Source organism: Conger conger, chromosome 6 (assembly GCF_963514075.1).
Source record: "Conger conger chromosome 6, fConCon1.1, whole genome shotgun sequence".
Classification (NCBI taxonomy): Eukaryota; Metazoa; Chordata; class Actinopteri; order Anguilliformes; family Congridae; genus Conger; species Conger conger.
In genome coordinates, this window is record NC_083765.1 from 35,776,188 (window position 1) to 35,800,090 (window position 23,903).

The following is a 23,903-nucleotide window of genomic DNA, read 5'->3' on the forward strand; positions in this document are numbered from 1 at the left end:
AGGTATGACTTTTAAGACTCCGTAATAACGTTTTTTGATTTGGAACTAGTATGTAATTACGTGTATGTAACCTGCCTGGTAAAATAAAATTGTTAAAACTTGATCTGTTTGGTTTTCCTTACTGACACTTAATGTTACACAGGGAATGTGTGGTTTACCCCCTCGAACTGGTCTAGGGAGGATGATTATTTCCACTTACTGTATCACGGCGTATAGCACCCGTAGACCTATGTTGGTAAATCCCTCGCCTCCGCATGGTAGTTCATTCATGTCGAGCACAGCCATAGCTATGTTGGTCTGCTTGGGTCCCTAGGCTGTAAACAGATATACCCGAGAGTAGCTATTCCTGCGACCTCTGTAATGACTACAGATAGCTAGTCAGTTCGTGAGACGTGCACATAACGCGCGATGTGACATGCGATGGTACCAGCAGAGGATTGTTCAGCGAGTTCTTCTCAGTACAGGATTCCTATAGCGATCAAGTCAAAATTATAAATAAGACATCCACTAAATGTGGATAACTAATCTAAATGATTATTCTAAAATGGAGTCAGATAAACGAAGGTGAATCTATTGGCCCTATTGTGGAGATTCTGGGTCAGCCCGGACCAGTAAAGAGCGGAAGGCAGAGTGGTACTACTGCCTTGGTATTGTGGTTTGTTTATTGGCTGATCTAGACTGTCTGCATAGGGGCCACTAATTTTTAACCCTATTAGTATTCTTTCAGCAACACCAGAAGGACGAGCACGCTGATACCTTCAGCCCTCGCTAAATTCCGTCGTTGGGTTAGCGTGGGGTTTTACAATGCGATGCCACTTGTTGGAATAGTGTGACAAATAGCCTTTTTTTCATTGAAGATGAGGATTCAAGGATGTGGGTAGAACATTTATATCTAGAGGTATACATTGTCATGGTAACACAGGTTTTCTTTGCTTACAGGAATGGCTGAAATGAGCTTTTGCAGCAGTTACAATGGGCTGCACTACTGGCTGATACCTGCAGTAAGTCTGTGATTTTTTTAAGCATGGTGGGTGTATAAAACAGCATGCCATTCAAAATAACCTTGTTTGGGATGGTTTTTAATGTCGCTCTAGTACGCCCTGTGTATACACTATCTGAGTAACATCTCTGGGTTTATTCTGTGCAAACACCTTGTTGGGGAAGTGAAGTTGCATTGTTTGTGGTAGACTATCATATCTTAGTTATATAGCCAGCTAGTTACGTAGCCAAATAACTTGCTTGCTCACAATATAGTTGGTTAGCTAAAGTGAAAAAATGAATTGGAATTAATGGGGAGACATACAGACTATGGATGGCACAGAGGGTAATGGGAGGCGAAAACGCTGAGGACGGATACCAGAGAAACACAGATGACAAAAGGGCACAGACGTGACTCAAACAAAAACAATCACAAAATAAAACGATGAAAGAAAGTGCCAAACTCCAGTGTGTCTCCCAAAACAGTCCCACACATTTTCCAAAGACCTGAAGGCAGATGAATCTTCCTGAAATCATTGATGGAACAATGTTAAAATTGCCAGAGCAGCTGTAAGGCAGAATCCAAGACTCAGCAGCAGCAGAATCAACCCCCTTTATCTCCACTCTCCTGACTCCCTGCAAGTGTCGGTGTGAAAAAGTCATAGAGGCATTCCAGCATTCCACATGATTAAAAACGAGCAGGCTACTTCAGTTAAGTGGACTATGCAAGTTTGCTAAAAAAAAAAAAAGGCAATTCTGGTGAGCGATGGAAATGACAATAAAAATACTAGAGGACAAATAAATAAAAAGTAATTACAAGGAATAAAAAAGTGTTAAAATATGAGAAGATGAGAGGCATTGTGTGATTTCTGCTCATATGGCTTCCAGAGATATAAGTGGAATATTTTCCAAGCTCAGTGTCTGAACTGAAGTAATGCCTTTGATGGTAGGTGGCGTTTTCTTTCTTCTCTGCCTTCTCAAGAATGAGAAAGAATTCCCTTGGCCGCAGAGCTCCTCACAATCAAACATTCAGCCTTCCACTGTGAGTCAACTTGTCCACTTCATTTTACTGATTTGTCTTTATGTCTGTGCGCCATGTTTTGGCATATTTATTTGTTCTGTTGCTTTTGTTCTCATAAAGTGCTTTTAGTGTGAGAAAAAAATCTTCATTAATAATAATATTGTTATTGTATATTGTGTCATGTGTTGCACTGCTGTTATACCCTTGAGCAAGATAACCTTGGAATTCAGAGAATTCTAGTAAAAGTTAAGTTAATTATTAATTGCAACTAAATTGCTTCAGTGAAATGTCCATATGCCTGAGTAGATTGTGTGCCCCTTGCTTGTTTACATATATTTTAAAATATATTGGCGTGTAGGCCTCTCCAGCTCCTCTGCACCCACGGCGATCGATGGAGCTTTGCCGTGGCCTTCGGGGCCCTCTTTAGCGTGTTCTTGGAGAGGATGATTGGCCCCGAGGTGGTCCCCTGCCTTTATTACAAGCATTCCCTGTGGATCGTCGGTATGACCAACATCTGTCTACACAATATTTTGTCACCGAAATGCTGATGAAGTAATGTATGTTGTCAGGACCAATTTCTTACACCTCTGATGAGTTAATGCAAATGCTAATTCGTAATTGCAGTATCACAGAAATCACAATAACATTTAGTGGCGTGCCAGTTCTGCATATTTGTGCTAAACTGTACGAATATGGGTAATTCTCTCTTCCCCTCTCTATATATTTGTGTCTCAGGTTTCATACAAGTTCTCTCTGCCCTGGAAGTGTCACTGGTGCACTACCCCATCTTCGTCTGCCTCACTCATGAGAATGTAACCCTTGGAAACCTGCTTGGCTTTGTCTACACCCTGGCCTGGTGAACACTACACCTACCCTCATGCAATCAGAATATATACTGTGTGAAAATATACTCAAGTTAAAAGAGCATCAGTATATTGCAGTAATTGATTGGCAAATATGCTAATTATTGCCATTTCCGGATATAATAATATACTGTCTTCCTGTAATATAATGTACTAGTGTAAAATACATATTTATATTATCTCATTATTTACAATATATTGCAGTAGATTCTGTTTCTGTAAGGGTATACACAGTTACTATTGGCCCCTCCAGTTATCATCACATACACTGTGAAGCTCATGAAAGTGCTAACAGCTAACAGCTAACAGCCTACATTAATTCACAGGTTTATCTACCAGGCGGTGATGACTGCTTCTGGCCCTGAGCAGACAATGTTTCCCTCAAGGACATATCAAGGTCTTTAGAGCTGGTCTTAGCAGAGCATGTCAAATTCCTATGAACCCCCTCCCCAAAAAATACAAAAACAAAAGACAATTACAATGACAATTTCAGTAGGGTCCTTCGCACCCTAAGGTGCTTGGGCCATAATAAATTACTGACATTGTCATTTATGTGCCTTTATTCACATGTAAATGGTAAGTGAAAACTGTAAATGGTTGGCATTTATATAGCGCCTTTATCCAAAGCGCTGTACAATTGATGCTTCTCATTCACCCATTCATACACACATAGCCAATAAGTCCATAACTAATTGGTCGCAGCTGCCTCGTGTACTGTATATTTATGAAACAGGTTTGCCATTTGTTGAGGAATTTACCTAGATTGAGTAATCGTATTACATTTTTTAACGCCATCACATTTTTTGATCCAACTTTCAAGATCACTATCGTGCCTAAATATTTAGTAAGGACCCCGCCAGACTACAGTCAGCAGACAAGTTATGGATGCAGGTCTCCTGTAAGAAAATGCCGTGTGTGCACTGAGCTCTTTTTCTCTCTCCTGGCCGCCCTCAGACATTTTGGAGTTCAGAAGCAGGTGGTACCACGTCCTCCCGTCTCTGCTGTGCACTGCCTTACTTGTCCTGCGCTTCCTCCTCGTCTTCTTCAAACCATCGCTCCTCGGGCGCAGCACACAGCCCCAGGACGAGGTACCCTGCCCCACCCTGCCCCGCCCCATTGTTTTTTTTTCTTGGTGTATTGGTTTTATCTTGGTCAGAGAATAACGGTCGTGTCTCTTTCCACATTGCAGGGTGTGCCCATGGCTCTTGCACACAATATTGCCTATATGAAACGCCTGCTGCAAACCAGAACTCCAGAACCTCTGTAAGTTCTCGACATGTGGCAATGAGATGGACTGTGTGTATGTGTATGTGTGTATGTGTGTGTGTGTGTGTGTGTGTGTTGTGTGTGTGTGTGCGCATGCACGTATGTGCGTGCAAAATTATGTTTGTTGTTCATCACTTCAGGATTCATCACTGCTGATGAATTGATCTCCATTCCTTCCTTTCACTAGGCTTGTAACAAAGAGCTTTAAACACATATACCAGGCTACTGAATAATGCATTACAGAGAGACAATAACTTCATTTTTGGGCTTTTCCTTCTCCTCATTTGAACTGTGCCTCTTGGTCGCCCCCTACCCGCAGTGGGCAGAAGAACTGGTTTCAGCGACGTCTCTACACCTGGGACGCTTGTTTCCGCTTCCCAGCCCGAATGCTCATTATGGTGGCGATGGCCCTGATCGGGGTCTACAGGGTGAGTGAGATTGTGGACATGAACCTGTACTCCACATACTTCAGCTGCATACTTGTATGCCTCTGAGTGGGCCCTATACATACCTATATGGAAAAATATCAAGTTGTTATCAAATCTGATGCGGGCCACTGACTACTGTGGCTGGCAACGATACTATGGCATCACCCAGAGAAGTGAGGATTCACCTGGCTGGGATGACTGTGCTTCCTTGCTCACTAGTGCCCCCTGGCTGGTCAGTCAGGGGACAGCAGCATCATGACAACACATTTCGAGAGAACGTGTTGGTCTGTGCTCTCCTGAATTGCGGATTGGGGCTTTTTCCTGATTGATTTTTCTCATTTGAATGAGTCATCTCATCTGAAATGCATGGAATCTTATCTTATCTTTTCTTGCAGATTGCATTTATAATAAGCGTTCTCTCTGCGATAGCTCCTCTTCCTGTTCCTTTTCCTGATCCAGGTGAGTGTTTTTAGAAAACCAACTTGGTCAACGCAGCCAGTGTGATCATGGTTTTGCTTTCTTTTCCACCATTTTGTCAGAACATTTGGGCAGAAGGCACTTCTGCTGTCTGTGTGGATCAGTTATCTGTCTGTTGTCAGTGGCATAATCTGGCTTTCAATGGAATTTGCAGTGATCAATCATTCACTTATAGGGCGGCCTGTAGCATAGTGGTTAAGGTATATGCCTGGGATACGCAGGGTCGGAGGTTCCATCCCCGGTGTAACCACAATAAGATCTGCACAGCCGTTGGGCACTTGAGCAAGGCCCTTAACCCTGCATTGCTCCTGGGGAGGATTATCCCCTGCTTAGTCTAATCAACTATATGTCACTCTGGATAAGAGCATCTGCAAAATGGCAATAATGTAATGTAATTCATGTTCAGTGAATCCCTGTTTTTTTTAGCTATTCCCCCTGAGGTCTTTCAATGGGTAGATGGGATAATCCTCACTATCACTATCTTGGCAACCATCAATCACATTTGTGAAATTATGGTGCAGTACAGGTAAGCTGTACACGTGGACACACATATACTGTACGGAAACAGTCTTACACTGTCACGTTCACACCACACACACACACTCCCATGTATTGACACCCACTCGTTTTCACACAAGCTCACTCTCACGCCCACAAGCACATGCACTCATTCACAATTCTCATTCGCTCTCAGACAAATATTAAACTTCTCCCTCTCACCACTGTGATCGCGTGCATATGACCTCACAAACGTGTATACACAAGCTCTCACAGTTGCTCTGCACTCCTACCAGAGTCCAGATGAGGAGAATGTACAAAGGAGACTGGAAAGACCTGACTCGAAAACTCCCAGCCACAGATGTTTCTGTGGTGAGAGAACACACAACACATACCGTTCCCGTATATATATTTGTGTACCGATAATAATAAATGTACAGCTTTTCTTTCTTTTTCTATCGTCTCCAGACAAGGAGCATGACCTACATTGGTTTGCAAGTGACCTTCCTCTGTTTGGGTGGGTAGAGCCCAAAGGTTTCAACACCAATTACAACAAGCCACACTCAAAAACAACCCCCCTCATTCCAGCGTGGGATATCATTGCTGTTGTTGTTTCATAGTTGTTCTTTTTCTTTTGTTCCACAGGCATGGTGACCATGTACACATTTTTCTGTGTTATTGGTGGCTTATTCTTTGGTATTGCTCGCATTGTTTATTCCAGTATTGCCATTCCAAAGATGCTAATCTTGGAAGTGATTGCAAGTCACTCGTAAGTTTACTTCCCTTCTTTTAATTTGCTCAAATCATATATAAAACCCATGACCATTGCATTCAGCCATCCATTCCGTTTGCTTTCCGTCCAAGTAGGTGGTGTTGCGTTATTTCCAAGTATATCTTCTACAGTGTGGTGTGCAGCTCTCAGATGATTAAATAAGAGATGTACTGCTAATAAAATAACAATATAAAATGTGTCCGCAAAAGTTGCAAGAGACTTGTTTTTTGTTGCTTTTAATGGTTTTTGTGGCCTTCCTGTAGCTGTAGAATTCTCCTTGTAGTGAAGGGAGCTTGCAGTAATACAGGGGTGCCAAACTAAATTGCTGGAAGATTGCAATTTGTGCAGGTGTTAGTGGTTTCCTTTCCATGAGCGGTCAGTTTAGGCCTTGGAGCTAAGGAAGGAATGAAAAACCAGCAGACACTGTTATCCTCTTGCACTGAAACTGACAGCCGTGCTTTAATATCTTGCACAATAATGGTGCACACTGTAGAGGCCGGTCATAGTAATGGGATGTCCATGGTCAGGATCCATTCCAAGTAGCCATGCTGTGCTAATGTTTTCGCATAGCTATGTGTAGCATGGTTAGCTCAGCTAGTTCGCTAGTAAGCACGGATGGTGCAGTGAAAGCGAAGGCTGGTAGCAGGTTATCGCGACAACACTCCCCGATGACGTAACCCTCAAATTCAAAAGAACGTTGTTGCCCTTGGCTAGAGGCGAGTTCGTCTTTAGCTGACTGGTAACGCGTTCGTTCAACAAATATTTGGACAAGTGAGAGGCCGGGGTTCAAATCCCACCTTGGACTCAGGCAAATTCTCACCTGTTACATATGCAGCAGCATACTTTAGACCAGGGGTCGGCAACCCTGGTCCCGGAGAGCCGCAGGGTGTGCTGGCTTTCGTCTCCACCTTAAAATAAGCAACCGATTCAGACCCAAGAAACCAGGTGAGGTGAGTTAACTGTGTAATCAACGGCTTTCATTGATCAATTAATGGCAAGTAACAACGAAAGCCAGCACACCCTGTGGCTCTCAAGGACCTGGGTTGCTGACCCCTGCTTTAGACTGACAAAGTAGTTCTTGTGCTTCCAGAGCAAGCATGCATTTCCATTTCATAGCTTACCAAGCTAATATCAGAGATGTTCACTGCTAGCCGATTTGTCTAAACTTGAAGAAAAACATTACGTACATTTTTATTATTTTGGGAAAGAAATTGCCAAATGTACCCAGATAGTACAATGTTATATTTGGGTACTACTAAGTACTACCTGTTACAAGCAAAACAAATTCAATTTCTATTGGTGGCTAGGGGTACAATCTTATGAGTTTGTACTGTACAGGCACTTTTTCATACCCAACAGCATACCAAAGGATATTACAGGAATATTGCAGTTACAGGATGATCTTCAGAAGAAAACAATTTACTCATTAAATCAGAAAAGCTTTCCTAAAGGACATTTACTCAAGTTAACATCTTTATCAGTTTAGATAATTTTGTTAACAAATGTATTCTTTTTTTAAACACTGACTGTTTTAATGGATTAAGAGCCATTGTCTCAGTTGAAGAAGTTTAATTAATTGTTTTTGTTCTCAGCCTTATAACAGTTAACAGAGATGTATTTATTCTTGTACGATACATTGAATGTAATCTACAATAAAAATCTATGAGGGAGAAGTGAAAAAGACTTACTTCAAACGAACCATTCCCCCCAAGAAGTGAAGTGCTCGCTGAGAAGTTGTTGTTAATTTCCCAAACCAAGTCTGATCCAAAACCTGCATATGTAGTGGTCCAATAAGAACGCAGTTTTGGGTTAGATACCAGAGATACCAGTCACTGTACTGCCAATAATTGACATCTGAAAACAAGCACAGATCCTGTACAGAGTGAGTGAGAGACCTGAATTTGCCACTTTCTGCCCCTGTTTGCATAGCGTGTCATGGGAAAGATCTAGGATTCTCTTTTTTTTGTCATACATACACTATGGTGTCAGTCACTGGTAACATGTGGTTTCTCCAAACTGGGACGAAATGTACCTGTCTCTGATCTCTAGTTTAATGTGATGTCAGATGTCTTTCATTCTTCTTTTTGAGGGAGAGTTTATTTTTTAATTACTCCCAATGTTGTTCATGTCTTCACAATGGTGCTTCTCCTGATCTGTTGCTCATGTCTTCAGAGTGGTGCTTCTCCTGATCTGTTGTTCATGTCTTCAGGGTGGTGCTTTCCCTGATCCTCATCATGGTCTACCTCTTGAGGAGGCTTGCAGTGCGTCATTTCTTCCTCCAGGACAAACCGGCCGCTGAGAGACCCCTCGCCTTAAATAACATGTACGTGTCTCCAAGCCAATGTCAATCTGGTGCCGCACACACTCACAATTTTATCAGGCAGAGGCAGACAAGAAACGTCTAAATTTTCTCTCATTTGTTTCCCTTTTACTTCTCTCTTCTCCCTTTTTCTCTACCCCTTTCTTGTCCATGCTCTTCTTTTCTGTTCTGCAGCCGGGCCCTGGAGAATGCTTCTTACTTCACCATGTTCTTCTTCATGATTAAGGCTGTGTATGAGTTTATCGCCCAGTTGCTGATCAAAATCATCCTGGGCTGTCTGAACTTGGCTCGGATTGACTGGTCCACCAACCCATCCAAACCGATGGGCTCGCTGGACACTGGTAAGGTAGCCCTCCTTCTCTGTCACAATAAGAACAGAACTGGCAAAAAAAATCCCCAGTCATGAATGAGCCACTCTACTATTTGTGCAATGTAACGATATTTTAAGGAAACCCAAGTAAGTGACCAAAATTGTAAGTTCAAGTGTGAAATATTTTGAGGGGGACTTGAGGCAAATGTGAATGAATTCACTGTAAAATATAAGAGATGACACCCTGTAGTTCAGTTCCCCCAGCTGTGTTTGTGCGAGTACATCCTTTCAGTATTGTGTAATTACAGGTTACTATGCCTTGCCAAAATTGTCATTGAAGGTACACTAGGTAACATTTTTGTGTGAAAACATTGTCACACAATCCCGTCCTATTGTTGACTCACCCCCGCCTGTGTTTATAGTCCTTAACTTCGGTTTCAAAGTGTACATTTGTCGGGCCGTCACTCTGTATCAAAACATTGTACAGCTGTACAGCAATTCAAGCTCATTGGTTGAAAATTGGTTCTAACTGCCACATGCAATCGGCGCTCATATATCTTATTATCCAAACGAAGACTACATATCTAGTTATAAAACAATACCAGTTCGCTATCGGTAGCAACAAGCAAATTAGTTATAGTTAGCTAGACAAATTTACAAGTATCCACTTACGATAAATATCGCTAAGCTAGGCAATACGATCATATTAGCGATGCATATTCCACAAGCGTTGTGCCTCAGGTGAATATTTGTAAATTCGGGAAGCTAACTAGTAATAGATAATTTGCTTGTTATTACTGATCGCGAACTGGTATTGTTTTCTAACTAGATAAGCGATAGTATACAGAGTTTCAGTGATCGCTTGTGTGGAGTGCAATTTCTCTTTACGGGTTCAATCATCCGTGTTTCGCAAAATCTTGTAGCCTAAGTTAGTTGCATCGTTTGTTGTAGACTCATATCCAGTATATAGCCAGTTAGTTACATAGGCAAGTAACTTGCTTGATCATAATATAGTTGGTTAGTGAAAACTTTAAAAAAGACAAAATATAAATAGTGTTGTGTAGCACACCAAAGTCAAGATTTCATATAGTCACCTGCTCGGCGAACATTCAGAACACTACGAATAAGCGGCTGGCTCCGTTGCGTTTGTCACTGTCAGCTTTCCAAAACATTGCACGAGAACACTCAACTGTAATAACGATTTATATACGCGTCATATTCAAAGACTGTGGGAATAGTGTTGTGGTTTGAGGTTGTTTGTTGCTGCAATTTCTCTCGTGACGGTTAGGAGTCCGAAATTACCTTTTGTACCTTTAAAGCAGTCCACAGAGTCTGCATATTAGTTATTTAGGCGTTCTAAGTATTAACTTAAGTGCATTGACTTAAGTAAAGTAAGAGTGCTGAAAGACAATAAAAGACACTGGCTTCCAAAATTTGAGTTAGGGATGCTGTATTAAATATTTACTATGCCTGTCTGCCTTTTTGTGCAGGCATGCCCCCTATGAGTGGTCTACTGTCATTACAGGGTATTTGACCTGGGTATCGATGCTGTTGGTGGACTCCGCTCACACCAACCCAACCGCTCTGACCTTCTGTCATCTCCTGCTGCAGTCCAGCCGCCGGGCTGACCCTGACGTCAACACCACATTGCACACAACTGCCAGAGCAGGTGGGCCAGCTCATCCAATACACCACAAAGGCTGTTTCTCAAACAGCGATGTAAACCATCCTTAAATCTGTAAAGAATCAACCCTCAGGGAATTATCAAAGTCGTTGTCAAACCTCAGGTATACAGGAAGTGCTTGTCGACTGCAGGCCCGATAAAAGAGTTTGACAGGAACTGAATCTCATCAAATCGTTTTAGCACAGATGGTTAACGATTTGGGCAACATGGCTGAGTTACGACATGGCTTAGGCATAAGAGCAGTCGTCTGGCAGTTGGAGGGTTGCCGGTTCGATCCCCCGCCCAGCCTGTGTCGAAGTGTCCCTGAGCAAGACACCGAACCCCCAAATGCTCCTGATGAGCTGGTCGGTGCCTTGCATGGCAGCCAATCGCCGTCAGTGTGCGAGTATGTGTATGAATGGGTGAATGAGAAGCATCAATTGTACAGCGCTTTGGATAAAGGCGCTATATATATGCCTACCATTTACCATTCTGAGATACGTTACAAACAAGTCAGTTTCATTTTTGAGGTTTATGGTTGGTTACTCTTCCAATTTGTTTCCAATTCCATGAAACACATTTGATTTGCTCTGGTGCATTCCATGTAACTAGAACCTGTTGCCCATTGGCTGATTGAGACGATATTAATGCCTGTGCATTTCCGTGGCTCACTCTCCTTCCTCCAGTGGCTGGAGCCAGACGCAGGTGGTGGCTGGCCTACACCCTGCTCAGAAACCCAGGCCTGGTGGTCCTCCGCAGGCCAGAGATCGACCTGCCCGTCAAACCCACTGCCCCGCCTGCCTCCATGATGCAGCTGGAGCCCTGAGTAACCTCCTGCACCCTACTCCTGCATGCCTTGGAAACGTTTAGATCTTCTAGCCCCTTCCTGACCATTTTGGTGTTTCTGCTTTGGGTGGCATATTCCCTTATCCCTGCATCATGTTAGCCCAACCTCATGCTTTCATGATAGTGATGAGTGCCTGGACTTTTTGTGTAGGAACAGGCAGCTCACAATATTCTTGTTCAGCGCCCCCCCCCACTCCTGTCAGCAGCTTTGTGTGTGAGCACCCCATTTCAGCTGTTTTACAATTTCAAGGAGCTAGGCCTGGCTTGTGTATGTGTCTGTGTGTTTTTGTGTGTGTGTTTGTCCAGGGTCCAGGCTTGCAGTGTCTCCCAGGATTTTGTAGTTTCCAATCAGCAGCCATTTTAGGACTGGTAAATTAGTAAATGAGTGCATGAGGCAATGGCAGTTTCAGTATAATTTCTGCCTGCAAGATATCGGTCTGACAGTCTCTCAAGTTGAATACCAAGACTTGGTATTCAATCTGCTGTTCCAAGCCACCTGCACTGCTGCTTCCATAAGAAATAAATACTTCGATCGACCAGTAGATATATTTAACAGTGACAGCAATACCCTGCTCTGTCTCTGTCTTGTAACATGTGCATGGATGGTTCTGATTGAGGAAGTTTGTGGAGTTAAAACAAGCATACACATTGTCTCTTTCCTTCATTGTCATGCTTCTGCTTTTAACTGTATTTTAAAATATTTTTAATAAAGTTTTTTGGACAAAAGTCTTTTTTTTCTACATTCAATCTCTGCTCCCATTTCACATGATTCTTCAATAGTCACATGACTCATGGCTTCTCTGTGATTGGTTTCAGTAAAGTTGCTGCAACATTGGTTACTGCAATACCAGGTAAGTCCATCTCCCCTCTGGGCAAGCATCTGGAGGATCAGCAGTCATTTTCCACCACATCCCACCACCAATTTACAAGATTTCCGAACACCCCGGCTTTCTCCCGTTGGCTTGTCCACACCCTAACACGTGTGCTCGGCACATTAATGGAAAAAAGACCGGACAGTCACTGTGCTCAGGCTAGGGAGGCGCGGCTCCAGAGGTCAGAGTTCACAGCCGCAGTCTCTTGATGTCCTCGCTGCGGAAGTCCATTCTGAGAGCCAGCACCTGCCGTACCTCCGCAGGGGTCAGCCGCCAGGTCAGGGGGCCGGAATTGGGACCCCAGTAGTCCAGAATTTCTGTCACCTGTGCGTAATATACAGACACAGAGAGAAATAATACGGATTATTAATAGCCAAGTCTTCCCGCTTCAATCGCTTTAAACAGCAGACCTCATTTCCGGTCCCCGACAACCCTATTGAAAGGGGTTAATTTTTCTCTTGGCTGACCGACAAAAAGGTAAAAGCAATGAAGTTCTACATACTGAGAGTGTGGGCACCTACCTGGTCAATTAAACTAAACCACATAATGAAGAGTTTGAAGACAAATAAAATGGTAATGAGACAAATTTGCATCAAGTTCAAATCCGTGTCACAAAATTGTGGAACCTAAATAAATCAAGAGATAGTTTGTAAGGAAAACCAGGGCACAAAAGGATTCTCCAGGACCAAGACAGAGCTATTGACGTAGACACAGGCTAAATAGCACCCTGTGAGAGATTTCCCACGGCTAGGTGTGACCCGGTCAAACACTACAACACAGTGTGCAATACTGAAGCTGGCCCAGATCAGATCACACTTACAGTGGCGCGATCACTTTCTCCATGTACTGTATGTGTGACAATGACTGGAGCTGAACTACCCCTGCTGTGTTTATTTATTGAGCAGAGACCATGCATAAACCGTTAGATGTACCACAGCTCATGTTCAGCTGCAGTCACTGGGCAAGAAAACATAGGAAACACTAAAACGTCTGAGTAAAGAAATGGACAGTACAAGATTAAACTGGTGTTCAAATGTCAAAGGATTCACAAATTGAAAAAAAGATTTTTTTGGAGCCATTTAAAAATGAATGCGAGAGTTAAATATGCGTCTGAATGACTGGTGACAAATTCCATTTTGAGACCAATTAGGCAGGCGGAGATAACAATGTGGAGGGAAAAAGCTCATAGTGAGTGAGGAAATGCAGAACAACACGTCCATCAGGGATGTGATTTTACCTGATTAATCAAGTAATACAAGGTAGAGCACCTTGGGTATTCCATAAGCGCATACCACATCAATCTGTTTGATGGCTGATAGCAGGAGGAGATTTTCAGCAAAAGAGCCAAACACCAGTGGCCCCAAGATGTCGGGTATGAAAATCTGTATTTAGTGATTAATCAGGAAATCCTTCAAAGAAAAACGAGAGGGGAGCTAGAGAGGAAGATGGCAGGAGATGGAGGGGATTGAAGGAGAGGAGAAGGCAGGAGGTCAGATGGGCTCTTACCCGCTCCAGGTTGAGGATGGTGGCCATCTGTGTGAGCCGGGCAAACTTGTCTCTGATGGTCCAGGTGGTGACGGTGGTCAGATAGGCCACGAGAGAGCGCAGCTCCTTATCAAACTGCAGTCCCCCCAACTGAGAAGAAACAGGGAGCATTTACTTCACCTGTGCATTGGGCTCCAATTTAATTTCTTTTTTGGTGTCCAAGATGACTGGTTTATTAAAAATGCAGACAAAGATGGGAGGGAGAAAAAAAAAAAAAAAACTGGCCTCAATGCAGTTTCCATGAGACTGAAGAATACCCTGTCACAGATATGTAAGCCGGTTATTGTTGTTCTTACCTAAGCATATCATGGTTTTATAGGTATAATCCATTGTCCACAACTTAATCAACCACCATACTTTTACAACCAATGAGTATTAATCATATGATGAATGAATGGAGAGGGGGGAAAAAGGACTAATGGGCAATATTTAAACATCTCCTCAGGACCTTCCCCTTGTATTTTAGATCCCACTTCCTCCACTGCCATCACATGCGGGTCACTTGCTTGGAAAGTAAGCCACAGCTTTTTTTTGGATCCCCCCCTTACCCTGCTGAAGGTGCATTTCAGCACCGCCTTCTCCATCTCCAAGGAGATCAGACTGGTCATCAGGCTGGTCAGTGTGTCATAGATGACTGGGGACAGTCCCGCCTACAGTGAACACAATAATATCATTGTATTACGGTTTATGGTTTGTACAGCTGGAATATTACATAGGTCTTTAGGGTTAAACGGTTGGCTTACTTGGGAATCATTACAGCAAATTCTAGGGCTGTTATACATCAGTAAATGTATATGTACATAATGAGTATAATCAAAAAAGGATGCTGCTGGTTACGAACGCCTTCAGAACCAGGCTGTGTGTGTCAGTGGTTGGAGTCCTGACCCTGCGTGTCCCATGGTGCTTTGCATCCACCCCGACAAGCCTACCTTGAATTCAGCCATCAGCTGCTCCAGGTTGACGATGAACTGCTGGACCCACGGATCGTTAGCCTCGTACTCGTTAAACTCTTCCTGCGGCACACAGACAGGACAGGGGCACTCAGTTCCCCGCCAAAGTTTCAGGGAGGTAAGTATAGAACATATACATTTAACATACACTGCTTTGCAAAAAAAAGCAGTCTGCACAGACAACTTTCCAAAGTTCAAAGAAACAATAGTGGATATGAATGTGTGAGAGTAGAGGTGTGTGTGTGTGTGTGTGTGTGCTCTTACCTCCTCAATGTTGTGCGAGATGGACAGGAAGTTGCTGATCCAGGGCTTGACCTGTGGCTTGATGGCAGTGTTGTTTAATTCCGTGAGCCCCTCCTGTAGGAAGCGCACACGCACAATGCCATTTAATACGGAGACACAAACAGGCCGCTGAACCGACCGCAGTACGCCAGCGGACAGAGGGACAGGCGGTCACACGGGCTCCCACCTGCAAGAGGTCCTTGAACTTGCTGGACGTGCTCACCAGGTCCGCCATGCAGCTGTCAATCTTAGCCTGGGCCTGCTCCCCCGAGCCGAAGCCCTGGCTGAACAGCTTGGCGCAGTCGTTCTGAGAGACAAGGACAGCGACACAGGCACTTAATCCACAGGATCCCTGCGGGAATCACAAGGGCTGATAAAATACGGACGGGGACCAGGACAGCGGTGCCGTCACCCTGCTGTACGGAAACCTGGAGCGCTGTACAGCCAGGGAAAATATTAGCAGCGACAAACAGAACAACACGCAAACAGAAGCAGGTCACTTGATAGGACGTGGCCTCACCTCCAGGTTCTTCTTTAGGGTGATGATGTTATCACTGCACACTTCCACATTATTCAGTGTCACCTGAAATACAGAGAAAGTGTTAGCCGGGAGGGAAGAGAAGTCATTTACCATACATTTTAGTACAGCCTTCCCCCGACCCTAATTGGCTCAGTTTGTGGAAACCTCAAGCTGCAAATATGATCATTGTGCACTGGAGCACAGTAAAATGGTCAGTGTTAAATGAACACCATTGGAATCGTATGCACCCAGTAACAGTTGAATTAACACTGGACATACACTCACCAAGCACTTTATTAGGAACATTTTTACTTTATTACACCTATTTATTCAAGCTTCAGTTAAAGTTCACATCAACCAGGCTACAGCAGAAGAAGTAATATGTCTAATAAATAACTAATAAAGTACTCACTGAGTGTATTGCTGTGAGTGTATCGGGGACAGTGGGTATAGTGCAAAGTATACTAATGAGATGAGTGTTTAGTGCTCATAGGGCTGGCATGTATGATGATCAGTGTGTATTAGGGCCCATGTGTACTGAGTGGAGTGTGTATGAGAGTGAGTGTATATGAAAGTGTTTGTGTATGATGGTCAGTATGTATGAGAGTGTGTGTGTATGACGGTCAGTATGTGTGTGTGTATGAGAGTGAGTGTGTATGAGAGTGTGTGTGTATGATGGTCAGTGTGCATGAGAGTGTGTATGAGAGTGAGTGTGTATGATGGTCAGTGTGTATAAGAGTGTGTGTATGAGAGTGAGTGTGTATGAGTGTGTGTGTATGAGAGTGAGTGTGTATGAGAGTGTGTGTGTGTATGATGGTCAGTGTGTATGAGTGTGTGTGTGTATGATGGTCAGTGTGCATGAGAGTGTGTGTAAATGAGAGTGTGTGTGTATGAGAGTGTGTGTGTATGAGAGTGTGTATGAGAGTGAGTGTGTATGAGAGTGAGTGTGTACGAGAGTGAGTGTGTACGAGAGTGAGTGTGTACGAGAGTGAGTGTGTACGAGAGTGAGTGTGTATGACAGTGAGTGTGTATGAGTGTGTGTGCGTGCATTAGGCGGACCCACCAGGAAGGATGCCTTGGCGTCCTCAGCGCTCTCGATGCCCAGCGTGTTGAACTTGCCCTGCTGTAGGCTGCTCTGCATCAGACTGACGGCACTGCTCACGCCGCGCTGGATATCCTGCAGCGTGGTGGCGGGGAAGCCCTGCCGGAGCTTATTATACAGCACCTCCCTGTGGCCATCACCGGTATGACAGCAAGGGAGCACCAGGAACGGAGGAGAGCACAGGGTAACTGTGGTTAATGCCTGAAATGCAGTGCCGGATACATTAAAGACGAGCTGGAACTGATGACAGAGCATCACTTTTCCATCCACTTCCTGGAAAATGATTTGGATTTGGATTTTACATCATTGTGGGCATGTAGTATGTCAAAATGTCAATTTTCCATTCCCCTCCAATCAATATACTTTTCTCGCAGTGGCCTGAATCCTCATTTGACGTCCAATCGACTCCCCGCCCTTCAAAAACTCCCCCCGAAAGATCCATTTCACCTGAGTACATGGCACTTCCATTTCAGCTTGTTGGTAAAGTACAGACCCCCCAAACAAAGGCAGGGATGGTAGTATGGGTAAGAACGGAACAGGGGATTAGCTTAATACACTAATGTGTGCGTTACCGAAAGTACAGGGTATTAAAATGAAAGATTAGAAAGTAGCTGGAGAAAAGGGAAGAAAGAGAGATGCACCGGGCGGGGAGGGACGTGCCTGAAGTCGGACTCCAGCACGGAGGTGGCGTGGTTGATCATGGCGCAGAGGCAGTCGATGTTGGAGCTGGACAGAGCCCTGCTGATGCACTTCTTCACAATGTAGAAACAGTCATCCACCATGCTGGAGGTCAGCTGGCCCTTCTCATACGTGTCCATGGCAACGGCCTGCGGAAAGGAAGTATGTGGTGCGCTATTTACGTGCAGTATGTGAGGAGTCATGTAGATGAAGGATATGAGGAGTTACAGTGCATCCAGAAAGTATTCACATCGCTTCACTTTTCCCACATTTTGTTATGTTACAGCCTTATTCCAAAATGGAATAAATTCTTTTTTTTCCTCAAAATTCTACACACAACACCCCATAATGACAACATGAAAGAAGTTTTTTTTGAAATTTTTGCAAATTTATAAAAAATAAAAAACTAAGAAATCACATGTACATAAGTATTCACAGCCTTTGCTCAATACTTTGTTGATGCACCTTTGGCAGCAATTACAGCCTCAAGTCTTTTTGAATATGATGCCACAAGCTTGGCACATCGATCTTTGGGCAGTTTTGCCCATTCCTCTTTGCAGCACCTCTCAAGCTCCATCAGCTTGGATGGGGAGCGTCGGTGCACAGCCATTTTCAGATCTCTCCAGAGATGTTCAATCGGATTCAAGTCTGGGCTCTGGCTGGGCCACTCAAGGACATTCACAGAGTTGTCCTGAAGCCACTCCTTTGATATCTTGGCTGTGTGCTTAGGGTCATTGTCCTGCTGAAAGATGAACCGTCGCCCCAGTCTGAGGTCAAGAGCGCTCTGGAGCGGGTTTTCATCCAGGATGTCTCTGTATATTGCTGCATTCATCCTTCCCTCAATCCTGACTAGTCTCCCAGTTCCTGCCACTGAAAAACATCCCCACAGCATGATGCTGCCACCACCATGCTTCACTGTAGGGATGGTATTGGCCAGGTGATGAGCGGTGCCTGGTTTCCTCCAAACATGACGCCTGGCATTCACGCCAAAGAGTTCAATCTTTGTCTCATCAGACCAGAGAATTTTGTTTCTCATCGTCTGAGAATCCTTCAGGTGCCTTTTGGCAAACTCCAGGCGGGCTGCCATGTGCCTTTTACTAAGGAGTGGCTTCCATCTGGCCACTCTACCATACAGGCCTGATTGGTGGATTGCTGCAGAGATGGTTGTCCTTCTGGAAGGTTCTCCTCTCTCCACAGAGGAACGCTGGAGCTCTGACAGAGTGACCATCGGGTTCTTGGTCACCTCCCTGGCTAAGGCCCTTCTCCCCCGATTTCTCAGTTTAGACGGGTGGCCAGCTCTAGGAAGAGTCCTGGTGGTTCCGACCTTCTTCCATTTACGGATGATGGAGGCCACTGTGCTCATTGGGACCTTCAAAGCAGCAGAAATTTTTCTGTACCCTTCCCCAGATTTGTGCCTCGAGACAATCCTGTCTCGGAGGTCTACAGACAATTCCTTTGACTTCATGCTTGGTTTGTGCTCCGCCATGCACTGTCAACTGTGGGACCTTATATAGACAGGTGTGTGCCTTTCCAAATCATGTCCAATCAACTGAATTTACCACAGGTGGACTCCAATTAAGCTGTAGAAACATCTCAAGGTTGATCAGTGGAAACAGGATGCACCTGAGCTCAATTTTGAGCTTCATGGCAGAGGCTGTGAATACTTATGTGATTTCTTAGTTTTTTATTTTGAATAAATTTGCAAAAATCTCAAAACAACTTTAGAATTTGGAGGGAAAAAATGAATTTAATCAATTTTGGAATAAGGCTGTAACATAACAAAATGTGGAAAAAGTGAAGCGCTGTGAATACTTTCCGGATGCACTGTATGTAGATGTAGTATATGAGGAGTTATGTAGCTGTAGTTTGTGGTGTGTTAGGAAGATGTAGCATGTGGTGTGTTAGGTAAATGTAGTATGAGAGGAGTTATGTAGATATAGTAGCTGGCGTGTTGTGTAGATGTAGTATGTGGCAGGTCACAGTAGGTAAATGTAGTTTGTGGTGTGTTATGTAGATGTAGTATGCTGTGCACCTTGTTGACGCTCTCTCTCATGTAGTACTCCTCCATGGGGATGTAGTACCCAATGATCTCCTGCATGTTCCGGCTCAGGAGGCAGTGCTTCAACAGCTTCTCCATGCTCTGCTGGTGCTCTGCTCCGACACAGGGAGACACAGTCACTTCACAGCAGAATCACCACGGAAACACAGCCACATAACAGTCACATAACACAGTCACACTGCACAGTCATTACACAGTCACTTCACAGCGACACTTACTCTGCACAGCCAGCACAGTGACAACTCTCACAGCAGAATCACCACAGAATCACAGCCACATAACACAGTCACCATAGGGACAGTTACACTGCACCATCACACAGCGCAGTACCCAAGCCAAGGTTTTGTAGCCAGAGGTAGGTGAAATGCTAGACATAGGTAGAGGCAGCAAACTTAACTTCACTCAAATTTGCCAAATTGGGTTTTTCACAGTTTTGCATGATTAAGAACTCACTGGCCAACATTCTGATTATTTTTTATCCTACTAACAGACAGATTTGCCTTTTCCTAAACTCAAATCCCAGGACCACAGTGTCAGTGTTTGTGATGCATTTCATTACTTAAGAGCTTAATTAAAGTCACTTATTGGCTAAAGAGTTCACATATTGTGCTTTAAAATATCTGTTAATTGAAAGAAAACCTCAAGAGCACACACTCTTCAGCCGTCCACGTTTAGAGATTTCTGCTCCACATGATCTTTGGCATGCTCATTAATCATGAACAAAGGAGAAGTTTAAATTTCAGTTTTTGTGTTTCTCATTGGCTGGCGCTTATTGCAACACGCACGCAGGCACGGACGCACAGACGCACAGTCTCACACACACATACACACACACACAGACACGCACACGGACACACAGACCCTGTACGGTTTCCTTTGGAGCGGTAGCGTCCCCGACTTCGAAGTCGGCTGTGATGCGTCGGCGAAGGAAACGCAGGTAAAGCTCCGCCCGAGCGTTCATCACTGTGACCTCCAGCAGCACTGGGTCCAGCTCCCTAAACACACAACCTCTATTAGCATGTTCTACCTTCCCAGAGGGAGGGGACTGACCTGAAGTCAGTTACACGACACCGAATTCTCATATTCAACTCTCTCTCCAGCCCACAGGATTTTTGCATTTATCCGTTACAGAGAGTGGATAAAAATCATTCCAGATCAAGTGTACACTGACCTGGGCTCCATCTTTTCTGTGGGCAAGCTTCTCATCATGCTGCTTTGCACAATCTGAAACTGTAGGGGGAGGGAGGATAGAGGGAGGGGGCAGGGCAGAGAGGAAGAGAAAGAGAGACACTTCTTTTTTTTTTTTTTTTTTTTCTTAGACCCTCAAAAAAAATTATATTACATCTTAACATAAATTGAACATAAATCAATGTTAAATTGATGTCATACAATATCTGTCGGACCACACTGAGAGTATTTTTGAGAAGGACTACGAGAGTAATTTAGTTCCCAGAATTAAAAAGGACGTTTACAAAACCTCCTGCGGATGGTTTACTGTCTGGGAGTTGGCTGTATAGGAAGCAGTAGCCACTGGGGAGGCATATGAATGATTTGACCGACCCAGCGGAGATGGTGTTTTGCCAGCATAGCTTCGATGATCGGTGTTTGAGTCCGAAGCAGAATCTCACTGAAGCAAGCGATTGTCCCATGTTAACCCCAGAACTTGCTGAAGGCAACTAATATGAAAGGTCTCAAGTGTCTTGATGTAGCATCTGTAGGGGGTCCATGTTTCTGAGCTGTACAGCAAGGTGAAGATGCAGACTGCTTTGTATACAGCTATTTTGGTGTTGGTCTTCAGGTTCTTGTTTTCATAGACCGTTTTCAAACAGCAGAGTCGACAAATGGCTGCTGAGGACTTGGTTAATATGAGTCTAGACACACACAGAGACAGATACACACACACCTTGTTCTGGTAGTCTCTCTGATGCATGAATTTATCCACCACCTTCTCAGCCTGCTGGTCACACTCCACCTGCAGGTGCTTGATCAGGGTGTAGAGACGCCCAGGGCCGTAGTATGTCTCCACGATGGGCTGGTGGGTCTCCACAATCCGCGCTATGCCTGACACACACAAACAAACACACACACATGCATTTTTCCTTATTCAGGACAATAGCCCCCACGGAAAAAGATTGGAAACATATGCTTGCGTGCATGCACACACACACAGACACACACAGACACACACGCACAAACACATACATACACACACACAATATCTCACCCTCCAGCAGTAGTGTCAAGGTGTCAGCGAAGATGAGTGCTGCCCTACGCTCGCCCAGCTCACCACCTACTGCCAGGACAAGGTTCTCCTCTGCCTTACTGGCCAACTGAGAATGAGTGAGGCAGAGGAAGAGAGTTTTTGAAGTATATGTGCCAACATTTACTGGACAAAAACAAACAAACTACATGGTTAGAGATGACCATAGACAGGTTAGGTCAGATTTCTTGGTCACATTTTAAAAACCCATTATATTCCCTCAAATTTGGAACAACTAGCAAGTACATGACCTCTAAAAAAACCCCAATATAGATGTACCTGGGTGCAGAGGTACTGGGCAAAGCGGGCCAGGCCCTGGTCATGAAGGCCCAGCAGGGGGAAGATCTTGAAGAACCTCTCCACCTGGGCCAGGTCTCCATCAGCAATGGCCTGATCCAGACGCTCCTTCACCAGCGCTTTCAGCTTCTGCTCAGCCTCTTGCAGGAGAGCCAAGCTGGCGTCCACCGCACTGCCTGATGAGAAAACAGTCGCTAACTGTAATATACAAACCCGGGTAAATTCATTTTCTAAAACTTCCAAGACCAGTTAATCAGACGCATCTGCGAGCTTGATTCTTGTTGGCCACCTTTCTTATCTTAAAATTACTCATTTAATTTAGTTAATTTTGGCACGTGTACCCAAAACTCAAATAACTTTCTGAAGTTTATCCTGCAAAAACATATTTGTACACAGTTTAACTAGTTTGAATAAGTTAGAGACCAGTTAAATCAGGGGAATCAGCCTACACACCATCCCTCAAATCAAATGATCTGCACATCCCTGATTCACTGTTGCAAAGGCAACAGGTGCCAAACGAAGGTGCCCTTACTCTCTCCGCCCTGCCGGCTGAGCTCGATGACCGACTGGTCCAGTGACAGGTAGCGGTGCACGTGGGCCGCTGCCTGCTCATAGTCCTCGTTACGTAGAGCGGTCTGGACCCCATCCGTGCAGAACTTCAGGTCCAGGATGTCATCTGCCCGCTGAATCGCCTGGTATAGCCGGTTCTGCAGGGATAGAGGTGCATCGAAAATGGTCACATCTAACACTGCAAATGTAATGTCTGCTTGACTGGCAGCACATAGCAGGTGGAGACATCTTCATATGCCATTTTCACGCACGGTTTCGGCGGGTGTGCCGTACCTTTGCCAGGTCCAGCTGCCGAACTTTGCTGCTGACATTTTCAGCAAGGCTGCAGGTGAAGGTGATCATGCCAGACAGCTGGCTAGCATCTCCCTCAATGAGCTGCAGGTTGGGGCTGAAATTACAGGTCGCTACATGAATCAGGGGTGAGGACAAGCGCAGGTCTTGTTTCAAACAACAGGGGCCAGGGGGGGTTGAATGTGTAAAAAGAAATATTCAGAGCAGATATGGAACGTCACCCTTATAAGAAGTTAAAACATCATTTGTCCTTCACAACTACTATTACACAACTATTTGTCCAGCACACTCACCCCATCCTCTGCAAAGCAAGCATCTTGGTCTCTATATTCCCACGTTGACTGACCAGTGCCTCAAGCTCTGAGTCCACCTGCTTCTGTATGAAGAGAATGGCGCAAATCACAATTATTAAATACCTCTCAGTCACCCATGCAATACAATGCATTACAGTTACATCAACAGCAGAAATCCAATGAATGGTTACAGTCTGCATACTATATATTATTTACATTTAATTTATTCATATCACTTCCAGTTCAGATCCAGCCCTCTGTATTGCTCTCCACGATTTTCTCGTTGCAGCAGAACACCCCCTGGCCAAAGTTACCGACAGGAGCCCCAGAAGGAGATTTCAATCCCTCCTCCAATCGCTTCTTTGCCTATCCCTCCATTCTCACCTCTTCCTCGCACAGCTGCTGATACACCCGCTCTAGCTCATCCAGCTCAGTCAGGCTCTCGATAGTGTCAATGCTGACAGCGGAGGAACCCGCCGAGGCACTTCGTTTCATTGCCACAGACGAGTTAGTTTCCGACATCTTTTCCCCACATAAACACAAAACGCGTCACTTCCGCATATATATTTTTTGTAGACCCGTGTCGTATGCGCCGCCATGGTACAAGGACCATACCAGTAAAAGCACGCATTATAATGATTATCTGCATTCTTAGCTATTTTGAACAAGCTTTAATTATACATTTCAAAATATGTTAACTGTAATTTAAGAACAGAACGAATATGTTTCGAATTTCTGTAGA

At 44.4% G+C, this 23,903-nt stretch overlaps 3 protein-coding genes and 1 long non-coding RNA gene across 4 annotated transcripts; 3 read left to right on the plus strand and 1 right to left on the minus strand.

The window, feature by feature from the left end:
* The first annotated feature begins 941 nt into the window (after positions 1–941).
* On the plus strand, positions 942–4,622 carry LOC133131545 (stimulated by retinoic acid gene 6 protein-like). The gene is made up of 8 exons (XM_061246919.1): positions 942–1,001; positions 1,929–2,020; positions 2,358–2,500; positions 2,735–2,855; positions 3,189–3,259; positions 3,817–3,950; positions 4,052–4,125; positions 4,448–4,622. Exons 1-8 carry the CDS (start codon positions 942–944, stop codon positions 4,620–4,622), a joined length of 870 nt encoding a protein of 289 aa, XP_061102903.1.
* A 1,202-nt stretch (positions 4,623–5,824) lies between these two features.
* Positions 5,825–6,219, plus strand: LOC133130304 (uncharacterized). Its single transcript, XR_009708940.1, has 3 exons — positions 5,825–5,903; positions 6,000–6,048; positions 6,177–6,219. It is a non-coding gene; the product is annotated as an uncharacterized LOC133130304 (long non-coding RNA).
* Positions 6,220–8,536: 2,317 nt separating this feature from the next.
* Positions 8,537–11,732, plus strand: LOC133131223 (stimulated by retinoic acid gene 6 protein-like). The gene is made up of 4 exons (XM_061246477.1): positions 8,537–8,626; positions 8,798–8,964; positions 10,459–10,602; positions 11,283–11,732. Exons 1-4 carry the CDS (start codon positions 8,538–8,540, stop codon positions 11,420–11,422), a joined length of 540 nt encoding a protein of 179 aa, XP_061102461.1. The 5' UTR covers position 8,537; the 3' UTR covers positions 11,423–11,732.
* A 434-nt stretch (positions 11,733–12,166) lies between these two features.
* cog4 (component of oligomeric golgi complex 4) lies at positions 12,167–23,719 on the minus strand. Its single transcript, XM_061245697.1, has 19 exons — positions 23,546–23,719; positions 23,162–23,244; positions 22,851–22,965; positions 22,540–22,714; positions 21,990–22,183; positions 21,675–21,780; positions 21,354–21,511; positions 20,622–20,680; positions 20,312–20,445; positions 19,424–19,542; positions 17,374–17,540; positions 16,675–16,840; positions 15,612–15,674; positions 15,279–15,398; positions 15,074–15,166; positions 14,789–14,872; positions 14,408–14,509; positions 13,821–13,949; positions 12,167–12,638 (listed from the first exon to the last, which is right to left on the minus strand). Exons 1-19 carry the CDS (start codon positions 23,681–23,683, stop codon positions 12,504–12,506), a joined length of 2,340 nt encoding a protein of 779 aa, XP_061101681.1. The 5' UTR covers positions 23,684–23,719; the 3' UTR covers positions 12,167–12,503.
* Positions 23,720–23,903: the final 184 nt, after the last annotated feature.